The sequence below is a fragment of the Schistocerca serialis genome, chromosome 4 (assembly GCF_023864345.2).
Source record: "Schistocerca serialis cubense isolate TAMUIC-IGC-003099 chromosome 4, iqSchSeri2.2, whole genome shotgun sequence".
Lineage (NCBI taxonomy): Eukaryota > Metazoa > Arthropoda > Insecta > Orthoptera > Acrididae > Schistocerca > Schistocerca serialis.
This window is the reverse complement of record NC_064641.1, coordinates 847,752,743-847,772,932: the sequence shown is the minus strand read 5'-3', so window position 1 is coordinate 847,772,932 and position 20,190 is coordinate 847,752,743. Positions and strand designations below refer to the sequence as shown.

Here is a 20,190-nt window from a genome sequence, read left to right as displayed (position 1 = left end):
ATGAACAGCAGCCAAAAACCGCAGGCCAGCTGGTTGGCAAGTATGAAGGCGAGGTCAGTGTGCGCATTCATCTGTTCCGCGGAACGATAGAGTATCGCTTTATCAACGACCCTCCGACCTATAAGCATTCGCACAGTCGGCGAACGCACAGCTAGTCGTAGGGGATTCGTTCTTCAAACGGGCTTTAGAGTAGTGGACGTGTCGCGTTCGTTTACCCGTTGAGCTGTTGCTGCGTTGTTTCTCTATCATTGTGCGTGCTTCTATGAATTCTGTACTAAGCTGATCGGACAGTTACCAGTAAACGTGGATGTACTATGGCTCTTATCTAAAGCCTTATATAACTTGGTGTAGAGCACGGCACGGTCTGCAATTCACTGTTCAGCTAGATTCTTTACTCTTAATCTCGGTAATTTCGAATTAGCGAGCACACATTTAAATTTCAAGTGCAGCCATGGCAGGAAGCAGTGTTTTTCACTCTGTGCGGATCCTTAATGGGCGCAACGCCATGCCGATAAATGAACGTGTGAACGTTGCTGCCACACTGTTTATGGACACCGTACGAATTTCCCCTTATTTATCTCGCACTGTGGTAACGGTCAGCAGTTCGAGCGGGCATCGTCCCAGCAAGCGAACGAAGAGTGTGACGTTGGAAACACTCAACCCGTGCATAAAAGAGATGCAGTATGCGGTTAGGGGACCACTCGCGAATCGTGCTTCGGAGATCGAAAAAGAACTGGAAAAGGTAAGATGACAGATGCGGATTGCTGTTTCTTCTACGTATATGTAATAATCATATATGGACTAGTGTTTTTGTTAAAATCGTAGAAAGTTTTATGTATTTGTTTCAGTCTACAGTATAAAAAGTGACAAACAATAAGCAGACTGGTACTACAGATGTGTGTCACTTATGACTTTCTGCGAGTGCGCAATGCGACTGACTCACTCTCATTGCTTGTGTAGCAGCTTAAACTTTTGTTTTTGTGAAAGACTGGAGTTTATCGCAGTTGCCATCGTATAAAAGCCGCCAGGTCTGTTTTGTTCTTTTGCTTTAACTGATTTAATTCGCAATTTTGTAGTGCAGTTTTGCAGCGTCCCCAGTTCCACAGCTGTAGTGCGAACACTCATTTGGCTGCCTGCCCTTATGCACTTCGATAGTAATTACTTGATTATACAACGGTGTATGCTTTTGTTTCTGAGAGAGAGAGGTTAGTGTATCGTTGTTACCGTCATCTGCAAGACACCAGGACTCGTTTTTTATGGCTTGAATGTGATTATTTGTAGCGTAGACCGAGATCCAGGTGAGTCTTGGATATTACCCTGTATTCACCGAGCGAGGTGACGCAGTGGTTAGACACTGGACTCGCATTCGGGAGGACGTCGGTTCAATCCCGCGTCCGGCCGTCCTGATTTAGGTTTTCCGTGATTTCCCTAAATCACTCCAGGCAAATGCCGGGATGGTTCCTCTGAACGGGCACGGCCGACTTCCTTCCCCATCCTTCCCTAATCCGATGAGACAGATGACCACGCTGTCTGGTCTCCTTCCCCAAACCAACCAACCTGCAATACTTGCGAAACCTCACGTTCCCACTGCACTGTTATTGAATTTGTTTTCGCGGAACCGCCCATACAATGAGGGCATTCCGTATAATTATCTCCACAACGAAGATTCCTTGTTAAGGTGAAGTCGTAGTAACAGTCATCATAAAAAGTGTCCAAGTGATTTATATATCGATAATAGAAAGGCCTGTATGCGGCAAAAACGATAAATAAGGGCTGTCTACACAAAACGAATAATTTGTACAAGTTTGTCACCAGTATCAAGTTACACATTTTACACGAACTAATTCGTATCGTCCGTCACTCCAACTAAGTTTCCGTGTTTCGGACAAATTCATTACTTTTCTTCTGCAACAGGTGCCTCTAAAACGCTGCAGCCTTTATTCACTATATTTCAGTATAAATAGTACAAATCTCCTTTATACATCAATGACAGAACGCCAACATGTGACAGAAGGGGAGAATTAATTCGGTATAAATTATTACTGCATATTAGCTTGTTTGCAGAGGGACTGCACAATATCTCTCCGAAACTTGGATTCTAGCACCAATAATGTCGAGGCTGCTGCTAAGTTAAATAGACTATTTACATCCCCGCGATCAAAACGAAAACATGTTACATCATTAGCTTTACAAGTCAGCCAAAGGCACCAGCTGCTCCGCCAGCTTATCTTCCCATGGTCGCTCGCGACAGGTATTATCAACAGACACTTCGAAGTTACGAGCGTGGTCGCCTCCTCATAAAGTTCTGTCAGAAATGCATAGGGATAGTGTTTGATTTGTGCGGACATAAGGGGACATGGCCGATCTCTGGAAACTGCGACAGGCTGGTACAGAATACAGGCTGCAGCGTCCTAGGGGTACCTAAAGTGAAGGAATGAAATGTATTTGCAATTGCGAATATGGGTAACCATCAACTTATAATGGAATGGCGACAATGAAAATGTGTGCCTGAGTGGGTCTCGAACCCGGATTTCTCGCTTATCGCGAGCCGTCGGTTTACCATTAGCCTATCCGAGCACACTTCAGGGCCATACGTCGTCAACCGTGTATCTACAACCTACACTAGTACATCCATTATGTACGAATATATTACTGTACAGGGGAGGCATTTTAACTGAAAATCGTCGGCCGCGGTGGCCGTGCGGTTCTTGGCGCTTCAGTCCGGAACCCCCCGACTGCTACGGTCACAGGTTCGAATCCTGCCTCGGGCATGCATGTGTGTGATGTCCTTTGGTTAGTAAGGTTTAAGTAGTTCTAAGTTCTAGGGAACTGATGACCTCAGATGTTACGTCCCATAGTGCTCAGAGCCATTTGAACCATTTAACTGAAACTCGCTTGTCCGGTGTCGACGAATAAATACGATATTGCAGTGTGTGTGTTGTTTAGAATTACGATGCAATGTTTCTTCGGACATATATGCATGCATGTGGAAGCCGTGACACCTCTCGTTCTTGCGTTTTCTGTCGCACATGTTCAAAAATGGTTCAAATGGCTCTGCGCACTATGGGCCTTAACATCTGAGGTCATCAGTCCCGTAGAACTTAGAACTACTTAAATCTAACTAACCTACGGATTCGAACCTGCGACCGTAGCGGTCGCGCGGTTCCAGACTGAAGCGCCTAGAACCGCCCGGCCCCACCGGCCGGCGATCCCAAATGTTCCCAAATCTCTCGGGCCAGGAGACAAATACAGACAGTAATTAACAGCACTGCAATTGGTCGAAATAGTGGTACTGTGCTCAGCAGTGAAATATTATGAAGTTAGTATCACCTCAGTCACGGTCCAGACAGGAACGCAGATTGTAGCAAAGCAAAATTAGAAATGCTGAACTCCGTTTTCAAATGTTCGTCTACAACCGAAAATCCAGGAGAACTGCTCCAATTTAATATTCGTATCGCTAAAAATAAGTGTCAGTGTCAGTGCCGTTAAGGAACAGCTGAGATTGTTAAAACTGAACAAAGCTCTAGGGCTTGATGGAACCCCTGTCAGATTCTGTACTGAATTTGCGACTGAGTTAGCTCCTCTTTTAACTATAACCTAGCGTAGATCCCCAGAACAAAAAACAGTGCCCAATAGTTGGAAGAAAGCCCAGGTCTCGCCCATCTACAATGTTAGTAACAGAAATGGTCCACAAAATTACTGTGCAATAGCTTTCCCATCGATTAGTCGTAGAACCTTAGAATATATTCCGAGCTAAAGTGTAACGATATCACTTGAACAAAATGTCATCGTATGCCAACCAGCACAGATTCCGAAAACATACACCTTGCGAAACCGAACACGCACTTTTCTCAAATGACGTCCTGAAAGCAGTGGATCAAGGCAGTCACGTAGATGACTTTGGAAAAGCATTTGACTCACATGCCCTTATTATCGAAAGTATGATTATATGGGGTGTCGACTGAAATTTGTAGTCGGATTGAGGATTTTTTAGTAGGGATGACACAGCAAACTGTCTTGAATGGAGAATCATCGACAGACGTAGAAGCAACTTTGCGTGTGGCCTGGGGGAAGTAAGTTGGGACACTCGCTGTTCATGTTGCACAGATGTGACAAAAGACATGGGATAACGATACGTATATGCACAGACAAAGATAGTATCGCGAACACAAACTATAACAGGACATTGGGTTTCTTGGAGCTGCCATTTGTACTCAAGTGATTCATGTGAAAAGGTTTCCGACATGATTATGGCCGCATGACGCGAATTAACAGACTTTGAACGCGGAATGGTAGTTGGAGCAAGACGCGTGGGACATTCCATTTCGGAAAAAGCTAGGGAATTCAATATTCCGAGATCCATCAGTGTCAAAAGGGTGCCGAGAACATCAAATTTCAGGCGTTATCTCTCACCACAAACAACGCAGTGGCCGATGGCATTCACTTAACGGTCGAGAGCAGCGGCGTTTGCGTGGTGTTATCAGTGCTAGCAGACAAGCAACACTGCGTGAAACAATCGCAGAAATCTATGTGGGACGTACGACGAACGTATCCGTTATGTCAGTACGGCGACATCTGCCGCTATGGTAGCAGACGACCTCTACATCTAAATATCTACACATGTACTCCGCTAGCCACCAAGCGGTGTATGGCGGAGGGCACAATTCGCGCCAAAGTCATATTCCCCCCCCCCCCCCCCCCCCGTTCCACTCGCGGATAGCGCGAGGGGAAAACGACTGTCTGAACGCCTCAGTACGAGCTCTAATTTCCCTTGTCTTTGAATGGTGATCATTGCGCGATTTGAAAGTTGGTGGGAACAATATATGCTCTACATCCTCGGCGAATATCGGATTTCGGAATTTAGTGAGCAGCCCCTCCACTTAGCGTTCCGTCAAATGCAAGTGTGTGCCACTTCAAACTTTCGATGAGATTTGTAACGCTCTCGAGATGGCTAAATGTACGAGTCACGAATCTTGCCGCTCTTATTTGGACCTTCTCAATCTCTTGATTCAGACCCAACTGGTAAGGGTCCCATACTGACGAACAATAACACTGGACCAACTAACGTATTGTAAGCAATTTCCTTTGTTGAAGGACTGCATCGCTTCAGGATTCTACCAATAAACTGCAATCTAGGCTTCGCCTTGCACGTTACTTGTGTTATCTGATCATTCCATCTGAGATCATTTCGAATAGTCACACCCAGTACTTGACGGATGTTACCGCTTCCAAAGACTGGGCATTTATTTTGTACTCGTACAGTAACGGGGATTTTCGCCTTGTTATACGCAATAGGCTACACTTACTAATATTGAAAGAAAACTACCAGTCATTACACCACGCATTTATTTTCTGCAAATCCTCATTGATTTGTTCACAACTTTCGTGTGATAGTACTTTCCTGTAGACTACAGCATCATCGGCAAACAGTCTAATGCCGCTGTCAATACCATCAACCAGATCGTTTATGTAAATCGTAAAAAGCAGCGGATCTATTACGCCGCTCTCTGGCACACCTGAAGTTACTCTTGTTTCTGCTGGAGTCACCCCATTCAGGACGACATACTGCTCTCTGTCTATTAGAAAACTTTCTATCTAACCGCATATGTCATCGGATAGACCGTAAGCGGGCACTTTTTGGAGCAAGCGACAGTGCGGAACTGAGTCGAACGCCTTTCGAAAGTCGAGAAATACGGCATCAACCTGGAAGCCAGTATCTAGAGCCTGTTGTATATCATGCACAAAGAGGGCCAGCTGTGTCTCGCATGAGCATTGTTTCCTAAAACCGTGCTGGTTTCTGCAGATGAGCTTTTCAGAGTCTAGAAAGGTCATTACGTCTGAACACAAAATATGTTCCATGATTCTACAACAAATCGATGTCAGTCAAATTGGCCGGTAATTATGTGCATCCGATTTTCTACCCTCTTTATAGATTGCTATGACCTGGGCCGTGCGGTAGCGTTCTCGCTTCCCACGCCCGGGTTCCCGGGTTCGATTCCCGGCGGGGTCAGGGATTTTCTCTGCCTCGTGATGGCTGGGTGCTGTGTGCTGTCCTTAGGTTAGTTAGGTTTAAGTAGTTCTAAGTTCTAGGGGACTGATGACCATAGATGTTAAGTCCCATAGTGCTCAGAGCCATTTGAACCATTTTTTTTGACCTGGGCCTTCTTCCATTCCAGTGGAATTTTCCGCTGTTCCAACGATCTCTGATAGATGATGGATAAGAATGGTGCTATATTTGTAGCATAGTCAACATAGAATCTTACAGGGATACCGTCTGGGCCAGATGCCTTCCTGGCGTCTAAGGATCTTAACTGTTTTACAATACCAGATACACTAAACACTATGCAAGCCATCCTTGCGTTGTTCGATAATTGAAAGGGGGAATTGTGCTGCAGTCCTCTACCGCAAGCGACTGCCTTCTGTTTATCATCGCGAGTGTCTTTCCTAAGAGCACAGTATCGCCTGCAGCGCCTCTCCTGGGCTTCTGAGCATATAGGTTGGACCATAGACGACTGGAAAACGGTGGCCTAGTCAGATGGTTCCCGATTTCAGTAGGTAAGAGCTGATGGTAGGGTTCGAGTGTGGCTCAGACCCCGAAGCCTTGGACCCAAGTTGTCAACAAGGCACTGTACAAGCTGGTGGTGGCTTCATAATAGTGTGGGCTGTGTTTACAGTGGACCGGGTCCTCTGATCCAACTGAAGCGATCACTGACTGGAAATTGTTATGTTCGGCTACTTGGAGACCATTTGCAGCCATTCATGGACTTCATGTTCCCAAGTAAGGATGGAATTTTAATGGACTAAGTGCACCAGGTCACAGGGCCCCAGTTGTTCTCCGATTGGTTTGAAGTAAGTTCTGGACAATTTGAGCGAATTATTTGGGTGGACACTCAGATCGACCAACATGATTCCCGTCGGACAGTTATGAGACATAGTCGAGAAGTGAATTCGTGAACAAAATCCTGTACCGGCAACACTTGCGCAATTATGGCCGGCTATAGAGGTAGCATGGCTCAGTATTTCTGCAGCGGTCTTCCAGCGACTTGTCAAGTCCATGCCACGTCGATTTACTGCACTATGTCGGGCAAAAGGGGGCACAGCACGATATTAGGAGGTATCACGTGGATTTTGATACCACTGAGAACATTAATTACCTTGTGGACGATACTGATAGCAATTTTTACAAATGATGCAATTGTGTGTCAAGAGGCACTTTCTGAATGAAGCTGCATAAATATTCAGTCCCATCTTGACACGGTTTCAGAGTGGCACCAAGATTAGCAGCTTCCTTTAAAAATACATAAATGTAAAACTGTGCACGTAACAATACAAAAAACTGTAGTATTCATGGTGTCAGTTCCCTTCGTCACTACTTCAGTCAAGGCCGATTCCATGCCACGTCGTGTTGCGGCACTTCTGGGTGCTCACGGGGGCCCTGCACGATATTAGGCAGGTTTAACGGTTTCTTTGGCTGTTCGCTGTATATATACGCCTCAAAACCAAAATGAATAAACCAAAAGCAGGCATTGTCTGCAGGGGGAGCGACTGTTAAAATTAAGCTTTCGAAAACAGCCACAAGTCGCACTTTGTATTTTTGATTATGACCGGTTTCGCTTTTCAAATGAACAAGAGCATCATCAGAATATACAGTTTAAAGTTGGCTGACAGTATTAAAGATTGCCTTTACAGCTGGCTGACAGCTCTAAAGATTTATTTGGCTGTACTGTAGTACTTAAATTTACGTTTAAAGTACGTTTATAGTAGAGTAGTGAATGTTGACATTGACAGCGCCGAAGATGAAATTATTATGGTCATAATTAAAAAATACAAAGTGCGACTTGTCGCTGTTTTCGAAAAGTTATCAAAATGAATAACCCTAACCAACTGAAGAATTATATGAAACTAGCTGTAGTTCCCGTCGTTACCCGGGATGTTTGACATATATGCCACACAAAGTGTTTCGCCCTCTGCTTTGTTGATACTCATAACGAATGCAAGCCACATGGGAAGCTGCAATCGCTTTAAATCGACGGGCATACTTGAATGAGTGGGCATCAACGGAATGCGACGAATGAATACATCCTCACCTCAACCAATCATAAAAATCTCGATCTAGGCTTCCGGTTCTGACGTCTGCAAATATACACAAATTTCAAGTCAAAAGTTTAATAATGGGCGTTACATCATGGATTACGCTTTGATTCCTTTTTAAATTACAAATTAAAGTAATATATCTGTAACGCATAATGTACCTAAAATCTAATTGTAAAACACATATTTTTATCATTTTAATGCACTTAATTTTCTGCGAGAAATGCTTTTACTTTAAAAATATGTGCTTATACTTAATGAAGAGGGGAACAAACCTAAGATTGCGCAGTTAAGGAGTATCCTTAAATATCTGGGTTATTATCAGTAGGAAAACAAAATCATTTTAGTTTTATATTTATTCACTCAAAATCTACTTGTTCAGAAAACTATAGCAGTAGTTCAACTTTTCGAAAATACAAAAAAACAGGAAATGCGCACTCTTTCGTTCACCTGCACTTAAGAGTACGCAAAATATGTCCAAAGAGAACACAGCCGGCCGGAGTGCCCGAGCGGTTCTAGGCTCCACAGTCTGGAACCGCCGACCGCTACGGTCGCAAGTTCGAATCCTGCCTCGGGCATGGATGTGTGTGATGTCCTTAGGTTAGTTAGGTTTAAGTAGTTCTAAGTTCTAGGGGACTGATGACCTCAGAAGTTAAGTTCAAAATTGGTTCAAATGGCTCTGAGCACTATGGGACTTAACTTCTGAGGTCATCAGTCCCCTAGAGCTTAGAACTACTTAAACCTAACTAACATAAGAACATCACACACACCCATGCCCGAGGCAGGATTCGAACCTGCGACCGTAGCGGTCGTGCGGTCCCAGAAGTTAAGTCCCATAGTGCCCAGAGCCATTTGAACCAGAACACATTTGGCAAATGTCACAGATGAGTGCAGTATCACCCTCGTGCCACCATCTCCCACATTCAATGCACTGGATCCAGTCCTGTGGAAACGCCAAACTCGTATGTTTCTACTCATAGCTTTCAGTCTTTTCCTTAAAGTAGACTCCTTCGTACCAAGAGCAGCGGCAACCTAATTTGAAGCGATTCAGAAACAAAACCTATCCTTCGGGGTCGACAACACACTCAAGGGGTACAAATCTGCAGTTTGTGATGTTACAAAATAAAAGTGAGGTTGTCAATCAATGGAAAAGTTGGAAATTGAGATTTCGCTTACTGTTTTATCAATCACAATTGGCGTAAGAATCATGGATTGACCATTGTCATAAAATATTGCATTATGAAATGTGAATAGTTTTTACTTGCAGTTTCGCGTGGCTTGAAGAAGTCACAGCTAGCGTGCTATTGATTAAGAAATTGCGTTATCGTCTTTCTAATTACTTCATGATCGTAGGTACGATCATACCCGGTTCTGAAGTTGTTATGACAAAACAATTTCCTAAGGGACCAGAAAGTTCTTAAGGGCGCAAAAACAACTGTAACATCACAAAAAAGGGAAATCCAATATTAAAACTGGTGCAAGGAGACGATCAAACAGTTTTCTTTTTATCAATGTAACACGCCCATTGGACTGCTGATCTTGGTGTCTGTAATCTTAGCAAAATGCATAATTAGAATGAAAATATTACTGAGGAGATGATAGGAATGAGCACTGCTAAATGATTCAGTATTCCCAGAACAAATATTTATCATAACTAAAACATATATACTTTAAGCTTAGTACTACATTGACGGTAGATTTTTATGTCCGTTTCATGTCCATTGAGCGCTCTTTTATATAGCCATTGTCCTCTTGAGTCGCTCGTGCGTCGTCACGATAAGTTATAACAGTTCTTCTTACACTTCACTCAAACTTAGACGGAACACGTTTTTATTTATTTAGTAAAAAATTAGATCAGACCGCCACAAATCTGCGTCCGTCTTACTTAAGAAAAACAGTACAAGTCTTTAGCGCTCAAGGCTTCGTTTGTTCTCCAGCGAACAAAATAGTGAAGGACCGCATATTTATCTGTATTCTTCTGTTTATAATGCCGCCCAAAGACGACGAATTACATCATTTAGGAAATTCCATCGTCGCTATGCGACGCCTTATTATACATTAATCATTCTTGACAAACAAGTATTTGCCTTCTGGCTGAAAATATTAACTATTTGCTGTTTTAATGAAGTCAAAAATAGCGAATATCACAAGTTGTGCCCTAAAGAGAAAGCATTCTCTCTTTGAGGACGTCATATGCACGCTCTTTCGTACAGAGACAATTGTTCCAAGCAAAGTGAACAGATGGCAGCACACGTCACATTTGCAAAATATGTGGATGCAGTATAGTAGACTGCAAGACAGTCGTTCAAAATGCAATCAAGAATTAAAGGCTATCGCTCGTGTATTTTGTATATAACTTATGTAACAGAGTCCAGAACCACATCAAGAAGGCTAAAAAGTGATTCTTATCTGTTTCACTTCGGAAACACAGGATTTCTTCACACAACTTCTACGATTTGATTTTGATACCACTACGCCAGTGGCGAGCTAATCAGTTTAGTCAACTGTCAGGAACACAAGGTGCGCTCTCCTTGGGACTGCTAACTCTTTGGTATATTTACCCTAAATGTCTCACACGTTTATTAATATTTTGTGTAATTTAATTATATATTTACAGTCAGCAGGGGTAGAAAAAACCCCAATTACTTAAAAAGACCTACCGATTTAACAGTTTCTACATTGCAAGCTGCGAAATTTTCCTTTCACGGAAACATAATGAAAATGTACTTTCAGCCAGCAAAGATATAGTTTTACCTAGCTCGAATAAAACTATGAAATAAAACCATTGTCGCAAAGCTTGATGGTACACAATGCTATTCGTTTGTCTATTAGGAGTGTAAACACAACTATCCAGCGTGCCGACTCTTGTGGAAGCTACGCGACAAACGCGGCGTGTCCAAGTTAATGATGCCGCACAAAGTGGCCGAGCGGTTCTAGGCGCTACAGTCTGGAACCGCGCGACCGCTACGGTCGCAGGTTCGGATCCTGCCTCGGGCATGGATGTGTGTGATGTCCTTAGGTTAGTTAGGTTTAAGTAGTTCTAAGTTCTAGGGGACTTATGACCTCAGAAGTTAAGTCCCATAGTCCTCAGAGCCATTTGAACCATTTGAACTCTGCACCTTGTTGATAGTCACAGCAAATACAAGTCGGATGGAAAACTGCAATCACATGAAATCGAAGAGAGTCGTCACTGTTTCTATTAGACTGTGGCTGTAATTTCAGAAGATCACAATTGCGTATCATCAGAATTATGGTCTAAAGTTTTGCTCGGAACCGATTTCTGGGGCTGATATCTTGCAAGTGTGCTGTATCCCTTTAAAATTTAAGGTCATAATCAAATGGCTCTGATCACTATGAACGTTAACATCTGAAGTCATCAGTCCCCTAGAACTTAGAACTACTTAAACCTAAGTAACCTAAGGACATCACACACATCCATGCCCGAGGCAGGATTCGAACCTGGGACCATAGCGGCCTCGCGGTTCCAGACTGAAGCGCCTAGAACCGCTTGGCCACACCAGCCGGCATTTAAGGTCAAGTTCGTCGTGTTTTCTTGTAAGTTGGACTGAAGATTCGACGTGAAATTTTAACATTATATGGACCAAATGCAATGCCGCGTGCAACCATCGTGAAATGGTACCATCAATCTAACAAAGAAGGCACAGACGTGGTTGGTGGATGGAGAAGGCACCACAGGCGACACTGTCCAGGCACTCGAGTAACTGATGCGCAGCAGTGCCAGAGTGACTATCAGGGACGTTGCTCGGCAGTTGCGCATCTCAATAGGCAGTGGACATTGCATCGTTCGAGACCGTCTGCAGTATCGAAAATTGCCCTGGCACTGACGGCTGTCTCCTGTACACAAAATTTTACGGCGTCTCTGGAAGTCCTCGGGACAATAGGTTTCTACACCGTATCATTATGGGCGGTGAGACATGGGTCATCAATTCACACGTGCAACAAATAACACTAAGCTGACAAAAATTATGGGGATAGCGATATGCACATGTACAGATGGCGGTAGTATGCGTATAAAAGGTGTAAGAGGGTTGTGCACTGGTGAAGCTGTCATTTGTAGCCAGGTGATGCATGTGAAAAGGTTTCGGACGTGATTATAGCCGCTCGGCGGGAATTAACAGACTTTGAACGCGGAATGGTATTTGGAGCTAGACGCATTCCATTTCTGAATCGTTCAAAAATTGTTCAAATGGCTCTGCGCACTATGGGACTTAACATCTGAGGTCATCAGTCCCGTAGAACTTAGAACTACTTAAACCTAACTAACCTACGGATTCGAACCTGCGACCGTTGCGGTCGCGCGGTTCCAGACTGAAGCGCCTAGAACCGCCCGGCCCCACCGGCCGGCGATCCCAAATGTTCCCAAATCTCTCGGGCCAGGAGACAAATACAGACAGTAATTAACAGCACTGCAATTGGTCGAAATAGTGGTACTCTGCTCAGCAGTGAAATATTATGAAGTTAGTATCCACTCAGTCACGGTCCAGACAGGAACTCAGATTGTAGCAAAGCAAAATTAGAAATGCTGAACTCCGTTTTCAAATGTTCGTCTACAACCGAAAATCCAGGAGAACTGCTCCAATTTAATATTCGTATCGCTAAAAATAAGTGTCAGTGGCGTTAAGGAACAGCTGAGATCGTTAAAACTGATCAAAGCTCTAGGGCTTGATGGAACCCCTGTCAGATTCTGTACTGAATTTGCGGCTGAGTTAGCTCCTCTTTTAACTATAGTCTAGCGTAGATCCCCAGAACAAAAAACAGTGCCCAATAGTTGGAAGAAAGCCCAGGTCTCGCCCATCTACAATGTTAGTAACAGAAATGGTCCACAAAATTACTGTGCAATAGCTTTCCCATAGATTAGTCGTAGAACCTTAGAATATATTCCGAGCTAAAGTGTAACGATATCACTTGAACAAAATGTCATCGTATGCCAACCAGCACAGATTCCGAAAACATACACCTTGCGAAACCGAACACGCACTTTTCTCAAATGACGTCCTGAAAGCAGTGGATCAAGGCAGTCACGTAGATGACTTTGGAAAAGCATTTGACTCACATGCCCTTATTATCGAAAGTATGATTATATGGGGTGTCGACTGAAATTTGTGGTCGGATTGAGGATTTTTGGCAGGGATGACACAGCAAACTGCCTTGAATGGAGAATCATTGACAGACGTAGAAGCAACTTTGCGTGTGGCCTGGGGGAAATAAGTTGGGACACTCGCTGTTCATGTTGCACAGATGTGTCAAAAGACATGGGATAACGATACGCATATGTACAGACAAAGATAGTATCGCGAACACAAACTATAACAGGACAGTGCGTTCGTGGAGCTGCCATTTGTACTCAAGTGATTCATGTGAAAAGATTTCCGACATGATTATGGCCGCATGACGCGAATTAACAGACTTTGAACGCGGATTGGTAGTTGGAGCAAGGCGCGTGGGACATTCCATTTCGGAAATCGCCAGGGAATTCAATATTCCGAGATCCACAGTGTCAAAAGGGTGCCGAGAACATCAAATTTCAGGCGTTATCTCTCACCACAAACAACGCATTGGCCGACGGCATTCACTTCACGGTCGAGAGCAGCGGCGTTTGTGTGGTGTTATCAGTGCTAGCAGACAAGCAACACTGCGTGAAACAATCGCAGAAATCTATGTGGGACGTACGACGAACGTATCCGTTAGGGCAGTACGGCGACATCTGCCGCTATGGTAGCAAACGACCTCTACATCTACATATCTACACATGTACTCCGCTAGCCACCAAGCGGTGTGTGGCGGAGGGCACAATTCGCGCCAAAGTCATATTTCTCCCCCTCCGTTCCACTCGCGGATAGCGCGAGGGAAAAACGACTGTCTGAACGCCTCAGTAAGAGCTCTAATTTCCCTTATCTTTGAATGGTGATCATTGCGCGATTTGAAAGTTGGTGGGAACAATATATGCTCTACATCCTCGGCGAAGATCTGATTTCGGAATTTAGTGAGCAGCCCCTCCACTTAGCGTTCCGTCAAATGCAAGTGTGTCCCACTTCAAACTTTCGATGAGATTTGTAACGCTCTCGAGATGGCTAAATGTACCAGTCACGAATCTTGCCGCTCTTCTTTGGACCTTCTCAATCTCATGAATCAGACCCAACTGGTAAGGGTCCCCCCATACAGAAGAACAATATGACTGGAACACGTATTATGTTCGAGTATAATGACTTTTCTGGAGACTAGATATCTCCTCTGTAGGAATCAGCATGGGTTTCGAAAAAGACGGTCGTGTGAAACCCAGCTCGCGCTATTCGTCCACGAGACTCAGAGGGCCATAGACACGGGTTCACAGGTAGATGCCGTGTTTCTTGACTTCCGCAAGGCGTTTGATACAGTTCCCCACAGTCGATTTAATGATCAAAGTAAAAGCATATGGACTATCAGACCAATTGTGTGATTCGATTGAAGAGTTCCTAGATAACAGAACGCAGCATGTCATTCTCAATGGAGAGAAGTCTTCCGAAGTAAGAGTGATTTCAGGTGTGCCGCAGGGGAGTGTCGTAGGACCGTTGCTATTCACAATATACATACATGACCTTGTGGATGACATCGGAAGTTAACTGAGGCTTTTTGCGGATGATGCTGTGGTATATCGAGAGGTTGTAACATTGGAAAATTGTACTGAAACGCAGGAGGATCTGCAGCGAATTGACGCATGGTGCAGGGAATGGCAATTGAATCTCAGTGTAGACAAGTGTAATGTGCTGCGAATACATAGAAAGATAGATCCCTTATCATTTAGCTACAATATAACAGGTCAGCAACTGGAAGCAGTTAATTCCATAAATTATCTGGGAATAGGCATTAGGAGTGATTTAAAATGGAATGATCATATAAAGTTGATCGTTGGTAAAGCAGATGCCAGACTGAGATTCATTGGAAGAATCCTAAGAAAATGCAATCCGAAAACAAAGGAAGTAGGTTACAGTACGCTTGTTCGCCCACTGCTTGAATACTGCTCAGCAGTGTGGGATCCGTATCAGATAGGGTTTTTAGAAGAGATAGAGAAGATCCATCGGAGAGCAGCGCGCTTCGTTACAGGATCATTTAGTAATCGCGAAAGCGTTACGGAGATGATAGATAACCTCCAGTGGAAGACTCTGCAGGAGAGACGCTCAGTAGCTCGGTACGGGCTTTTGTTGAGGTTTCGAGAACATACCTTCTCCGAAGAGTCAAGCAGTTTATACCGATCCGTTTTTGGTTAGTCATTGTTCCCGTGCAAAGTTGATTGAGAAGTATTGGGAAGCTTTTCAGCAGAATCGGAATGAAACGTCGCGAGCCATCGCATTGTGATTTGTTGTGTTCCTGTTGGGCTAAGGAAGTTATAGTCTGGTGCAATGCGTCCTTTCAGTCTTCGAAGGTGAGGAAACCACAATTTTATTTGTTTGGTGACACAAATATAGGCAAGTCAACATCGACTGAAAAAATTTTAGGCCGTAAACATGAGGTGTATATGCCTTATTGTACCGAATTTGGATTTGAGGCTGTAATTCATCAATACATTCTGCAATTTTGTTTGAGGAATTTCGCCCGATGAACCGTTGTGTTATTCGCAGGAGAGACTGTGGAGTCGTAGGAGGCCGCGTACAACATCGTCTATTACTCTGGGGAAGATTTGTCGTTGTTGTTGTTGTTGTTGTTGTGGTCATCAGTCCTGAGACTGGTTTGATGCAGCTCTCCATGCTACTCTATCCTGTGCAAGCTTCTTCATCTCCAAGTACTTACTGCAGCCTACATCTTTCTGAATCTGCTTAGTGTATTCATCTCTTGGTCTCCCTCTACGATTTTTACTCTCCACGCTGCCCTCCAACACTAAATTGGTGATCCCTCGATGTCTCAGAACATGTCCTACCAACCGATCCCTTCTTCTAGTCAAGTTGTGCCACAAGCTCCTCTTCTCCCCAATTCTATTCAATACCTCCTCATTAGTTCTGTGATCTACCCATCTAATCTTCAGCATTCTTCTGTAGCATCACATTTCGAAAGCTTCTATTCTCTTCTTGTCCAAACTATTTATCTCCACGTTTCACTTCCATACATGGCTACACTCCATACAAATACTTTCAGAAACGACTTCCTGACATTTAAATCTACACTCGATGTTAACAAATTTCTCTTCTTCAGAAATGCCTTCCTTGCCATTGTCATTCTACATTTTATATCCTCTCTACTTCGACCATCATCAGTTATTTTGCTCCCCAAATAGCAAAACTCAATAAAGGAGCATTTCTTTCCCCCATTCCTGTCAATTGTTCCCTTATGCTCTCCCTGGAACTCTGTACAATATATTTTTTATTCTAATAGCATCTTGCAGACCCTTCTGGCATAGCTCGCAGACCCCTGGGGGTCCGCGGACCACCTGTTGGGAACCACTGTTCTAGACAATGAATGGGAACAAAATGCTCATTCTTTCTAAAAGAATATACCGTTTTGGATGTATAAGAAAGAGGAAAATCTCATATAAATGAGACCTGAATTTAGGTCAATAAGTACCCAGGTTTCGTTTGCAGTTCACATTTGTAGCCTACGTCTACTTTCATACTTGTGAGGTCTGTTCAAAAAATTCCAAAACTTTGTCTACAAAATTTTTCAACGGTTACCTTTTACTTATTGTGCATGGTCTCCTTCGAAATACTCTCCTCCACAGTCGATGTACCGCTCCCAAAGCCGTTTCCACTTCCGAAAGCAGTCTTGGTACGCCTCTTGCTGGATCGGGCGAAGCGCCGTTTGCGAATGTTCTTTTATTTCGTCTACCGTTGCAAGCCTTGGTCCTTTCAAAGGGATTTTCAACTTTGGAAATACAAAAAGCTCCGCAGGATCAGGTGTAGAAAGTACGGTGAAAGTGGCAGCACAGTTATTTCGTTCTTTGTGCAGTAGTCACACACCAACAGAGGTGAATGTGCGGGTGCGTTATGGTAATGCAAGAGCCATCAATTACCTCGCCACATTTCAGGCCGCTTCTTGTCACATTTTCTCGTAGGCGTCGTAACACGTCCCGACAGTGCCACCGATTAACAATTTGTCCCTGTTGCACCAATTCATGATGAACTAATCCTTCAAAGTCAAAGAAAACTATCAGCATGGCTTTGGCGTTTGACCTGATGATCTTTTTCTGGCCTTGGAGAACCTTTCCCGACCTACTGTGAAGATTGAACCTTGGTCTCAACATCATAACCGTAGACCTACGTCTCATCACCAGTTATGATTCTCTAAACGAACATCTCGTTCTCATTTGCGCGATCCAAAAGCTCTTCACAGATTGTAAGGTAAATTTCCTTCTGGTGTTGACTCATAAGCCGTGGGACGAACTTGGTGGCAACACGATGGTTTCCAAGATGCTGTGTGAGTATTTCGTAACATGATCCAACTAAAATGTTACATTCTTCTGCAATCTGTCGGACAGTGTGGCTTCTATTGGCACGCACAGTTTCGCTGATTTCCTGACATGATCGTCGTCGGTAGATGTCGACGGGAGAGCTGAACGAGGGTCATCTTTAACTTCCGTCCACCCATTTCTAACCGTGTGAACCGTTCGTAACGCTGAGTACGGCTTAAGTACTCATCACCGTAGGCTTCCTGCTTTTGGTGATCTCTGTTAAGGTTTTCTTGTGTTTCAGGCAAAATTTAATGCAAGTGCGTTGCTCCTCTAACTCTACCGTCTCGAAATTCGCAAAGTGCGCGACACAACGCTCTACTCAACACAGCACTGAACAGTACGTAACAGACATACAACAATTAAACTTCCCGCAGGTACACATTAAACACAGGCGTGTGCAGGGATGCAAACCGCATTTCGTTGCAACTCACCATTGGTGCGAAATTACGAATGTTCCGAAATTTTTTGAACAGACCTCGTACATAGGCTGACTTCCTTGACGTCATCTTTTTGTTCCTGTTTTGTCTTGAAATACTGTATAGGAATTATTTCTCATTTTGTGACATTATTTTGTGTTTCAATCAATTAATTTATCTCAGTAAAGTTAAACACAGATACTCATAGCAAACATTTTGGTATTGATTTTAACTTCCATGTCCCTTGGGTAGTGACTAGTATTTGTTATTTGTAACGATGTACTGAAGGATAGCTGTTTCGTGTGCTAATAAATCAGAGGAAGATATTGTTAAGATTACATTTTGACTTACTGAAGTATTAACAACAAAATAGACTAAGTGTTTCTTATTTCCTCTTCTTACTCGAGTTGGAGGATCGTGTCCAGGGTAATACTGTAGTAGAGTGTTAGTGTCCATGTGTGTGTGGGGGGGGGGGGGGGGGGGGAGAGGGAGGTAGGTGTGGCTGGATGAGAGAGCCGATGTGTGGGCGACATTTTGTTGAATTGGTAGTATGGTGGAGACAGACGTGTGGGAGGCCCCACCTCATACTCTCGTGGGAATTCCACGTAGTTTGGGACTGAAATACCACGCACATAAACTGCAGAAAAGATTGACGGTATTTTACTCGTGATATGGCTAACAAGTGGTTTAAGTCATATCTACAAAGCCGGCTGCAACATGTTGAGATCTGACATACTGTATAAGAGTTTCTGGTAAAACACTTATCAGACCCAAAATATATTAATTAGCTCCCACAGGGGAGTGTATTAGTCTCTATCCTTATTCGTATTTACACTCATGTCCAAAATTAAAACAACAAACGGACATTTTGGAATGTTGCAATTATTTTGCCACATAACACTGCTAACAAGTGATAGTAAAGTAGGAACAATGTGTAGAATACAGAACATAACTGCAACAAGCGTAACGGTAGATAAAAACGTTCTTCGTCTTTTCCAAACTAATGGGTTTGTGGACACATTCCAACAACTGGTTATGTGCTCAGTATGGGATGTTCAAATAATTCAAATGGCTCTGAGCACTATGGGACTTAACATCTGAGGCCATCAGTCCCCTAGAACTTAGCACTACTTAAACCTAACTAACCTAAGGACATCACATCCATGCCCGAGGCAGAATTCGAACCTGCGACCGTACCGGTCGCGCGGTTCCAGACTGAAGCTTTGAGGCAACAAGGCCCGTTCTTCTTGCAGAGCTGCTCACGTCTTGGAAATTGATTGGTGGATGCTGATGTGATGCAGCCCATCTCCCTAGTGTATCCCAGACATGCCCTATGGAATTCAAATCAGGAGAGCGAGAAGGCCACACCAGGCGTCGAATATCTTCCGTTTCCAAGAAAACATCAACCGCCCATGCTCCATGAGGTCGAGCATTGTAGTCCTTGAATACGAAGTCTGAGCCCACAGCACCTCGAACAACCATACATGCGATCTCAAGCTCTCGCCACGATACCTCACAGCAGCTGAACCTTGCTGATTCACCCGCACAATTTCATAAAGAAGCGTTAGAGTGGTTAACCTAATCCCTGCCCACAGCATTAGGGATCCCCCTCGATATTGGTCTCTCTCCATAATCTTTGGGTCCCAAACTCGTGTTCCATGTGCCCTCCAGATACAAATCCGTCGAGAATCACTCTCCATACCAAATCGCCACTCATCTGTAAAGAGAACATTGGCCCTCTTTTCGACTGTCCAGGTAGCATGTTGACGACTCCACTGTAGACGTCCCCGCCTGTGAAGAAGCGTTGGAGGTAAACAGTACAGCAGGTCTCTGCCAAAGCCTCCTGTACACCATTTGCCTCGGGACAACTTACACACTACTTAACCTAAATTATCCTAAGGACAAACAAACACACCCATGCCTGTGGTAGGACTCGAACCTCCACCGGGACCAGCCGCACAGTCCACGACTGCAGCGCCTTAGACCAACACGTCCAATGGGTGCTGCGAGATCAGATGCCAGTTGCAGTCCAATGCTAAGACCGTATGTAGTGCCCGTACAGCCAAATAACGGTCCTCTCTTTTTGATGTCACACGTGGTCGGTTCTGCCCTGGTCTTTGGGACACAGTTTCGATCTCTATAATCTGTCGCAACATCCGAGAAACAACAGAACGATTCACATTAAGCCATCGGGCCACATCAGTTAGCAACTGTCCTGCTTCCATTCTTCCTACGGCTCTCTGTGCA

General features: G+C 44.1%; 1 protein-coding gene across 2 annotated transcripts in view; it reads left to right on the top strand.

Annotated features, from left to right (window-relative positions):
* The first annotated feature begins 131 nt into the window (after positions 1-131).
* LOC126473475 (alanine aminotransferase 1-like) overlaps positions 132-20,190 on the top strand; it is a 67,611-nt gene continuing 47,552 nt past the window's right edge. For both annotated transcript variants that reach the window (XM_050100552.1, XM_050100551.1), the window contains exon 1: positions 132-742. In XM_050100552.1, the coding sequence (XP_049956509.1) occupies positions 452-742 (291 nt within the window). In that variant the 5' untranslated portion in view covers positions 132-451. The remainder of the gene's footprint in view (positions 743-20,190) is intronic.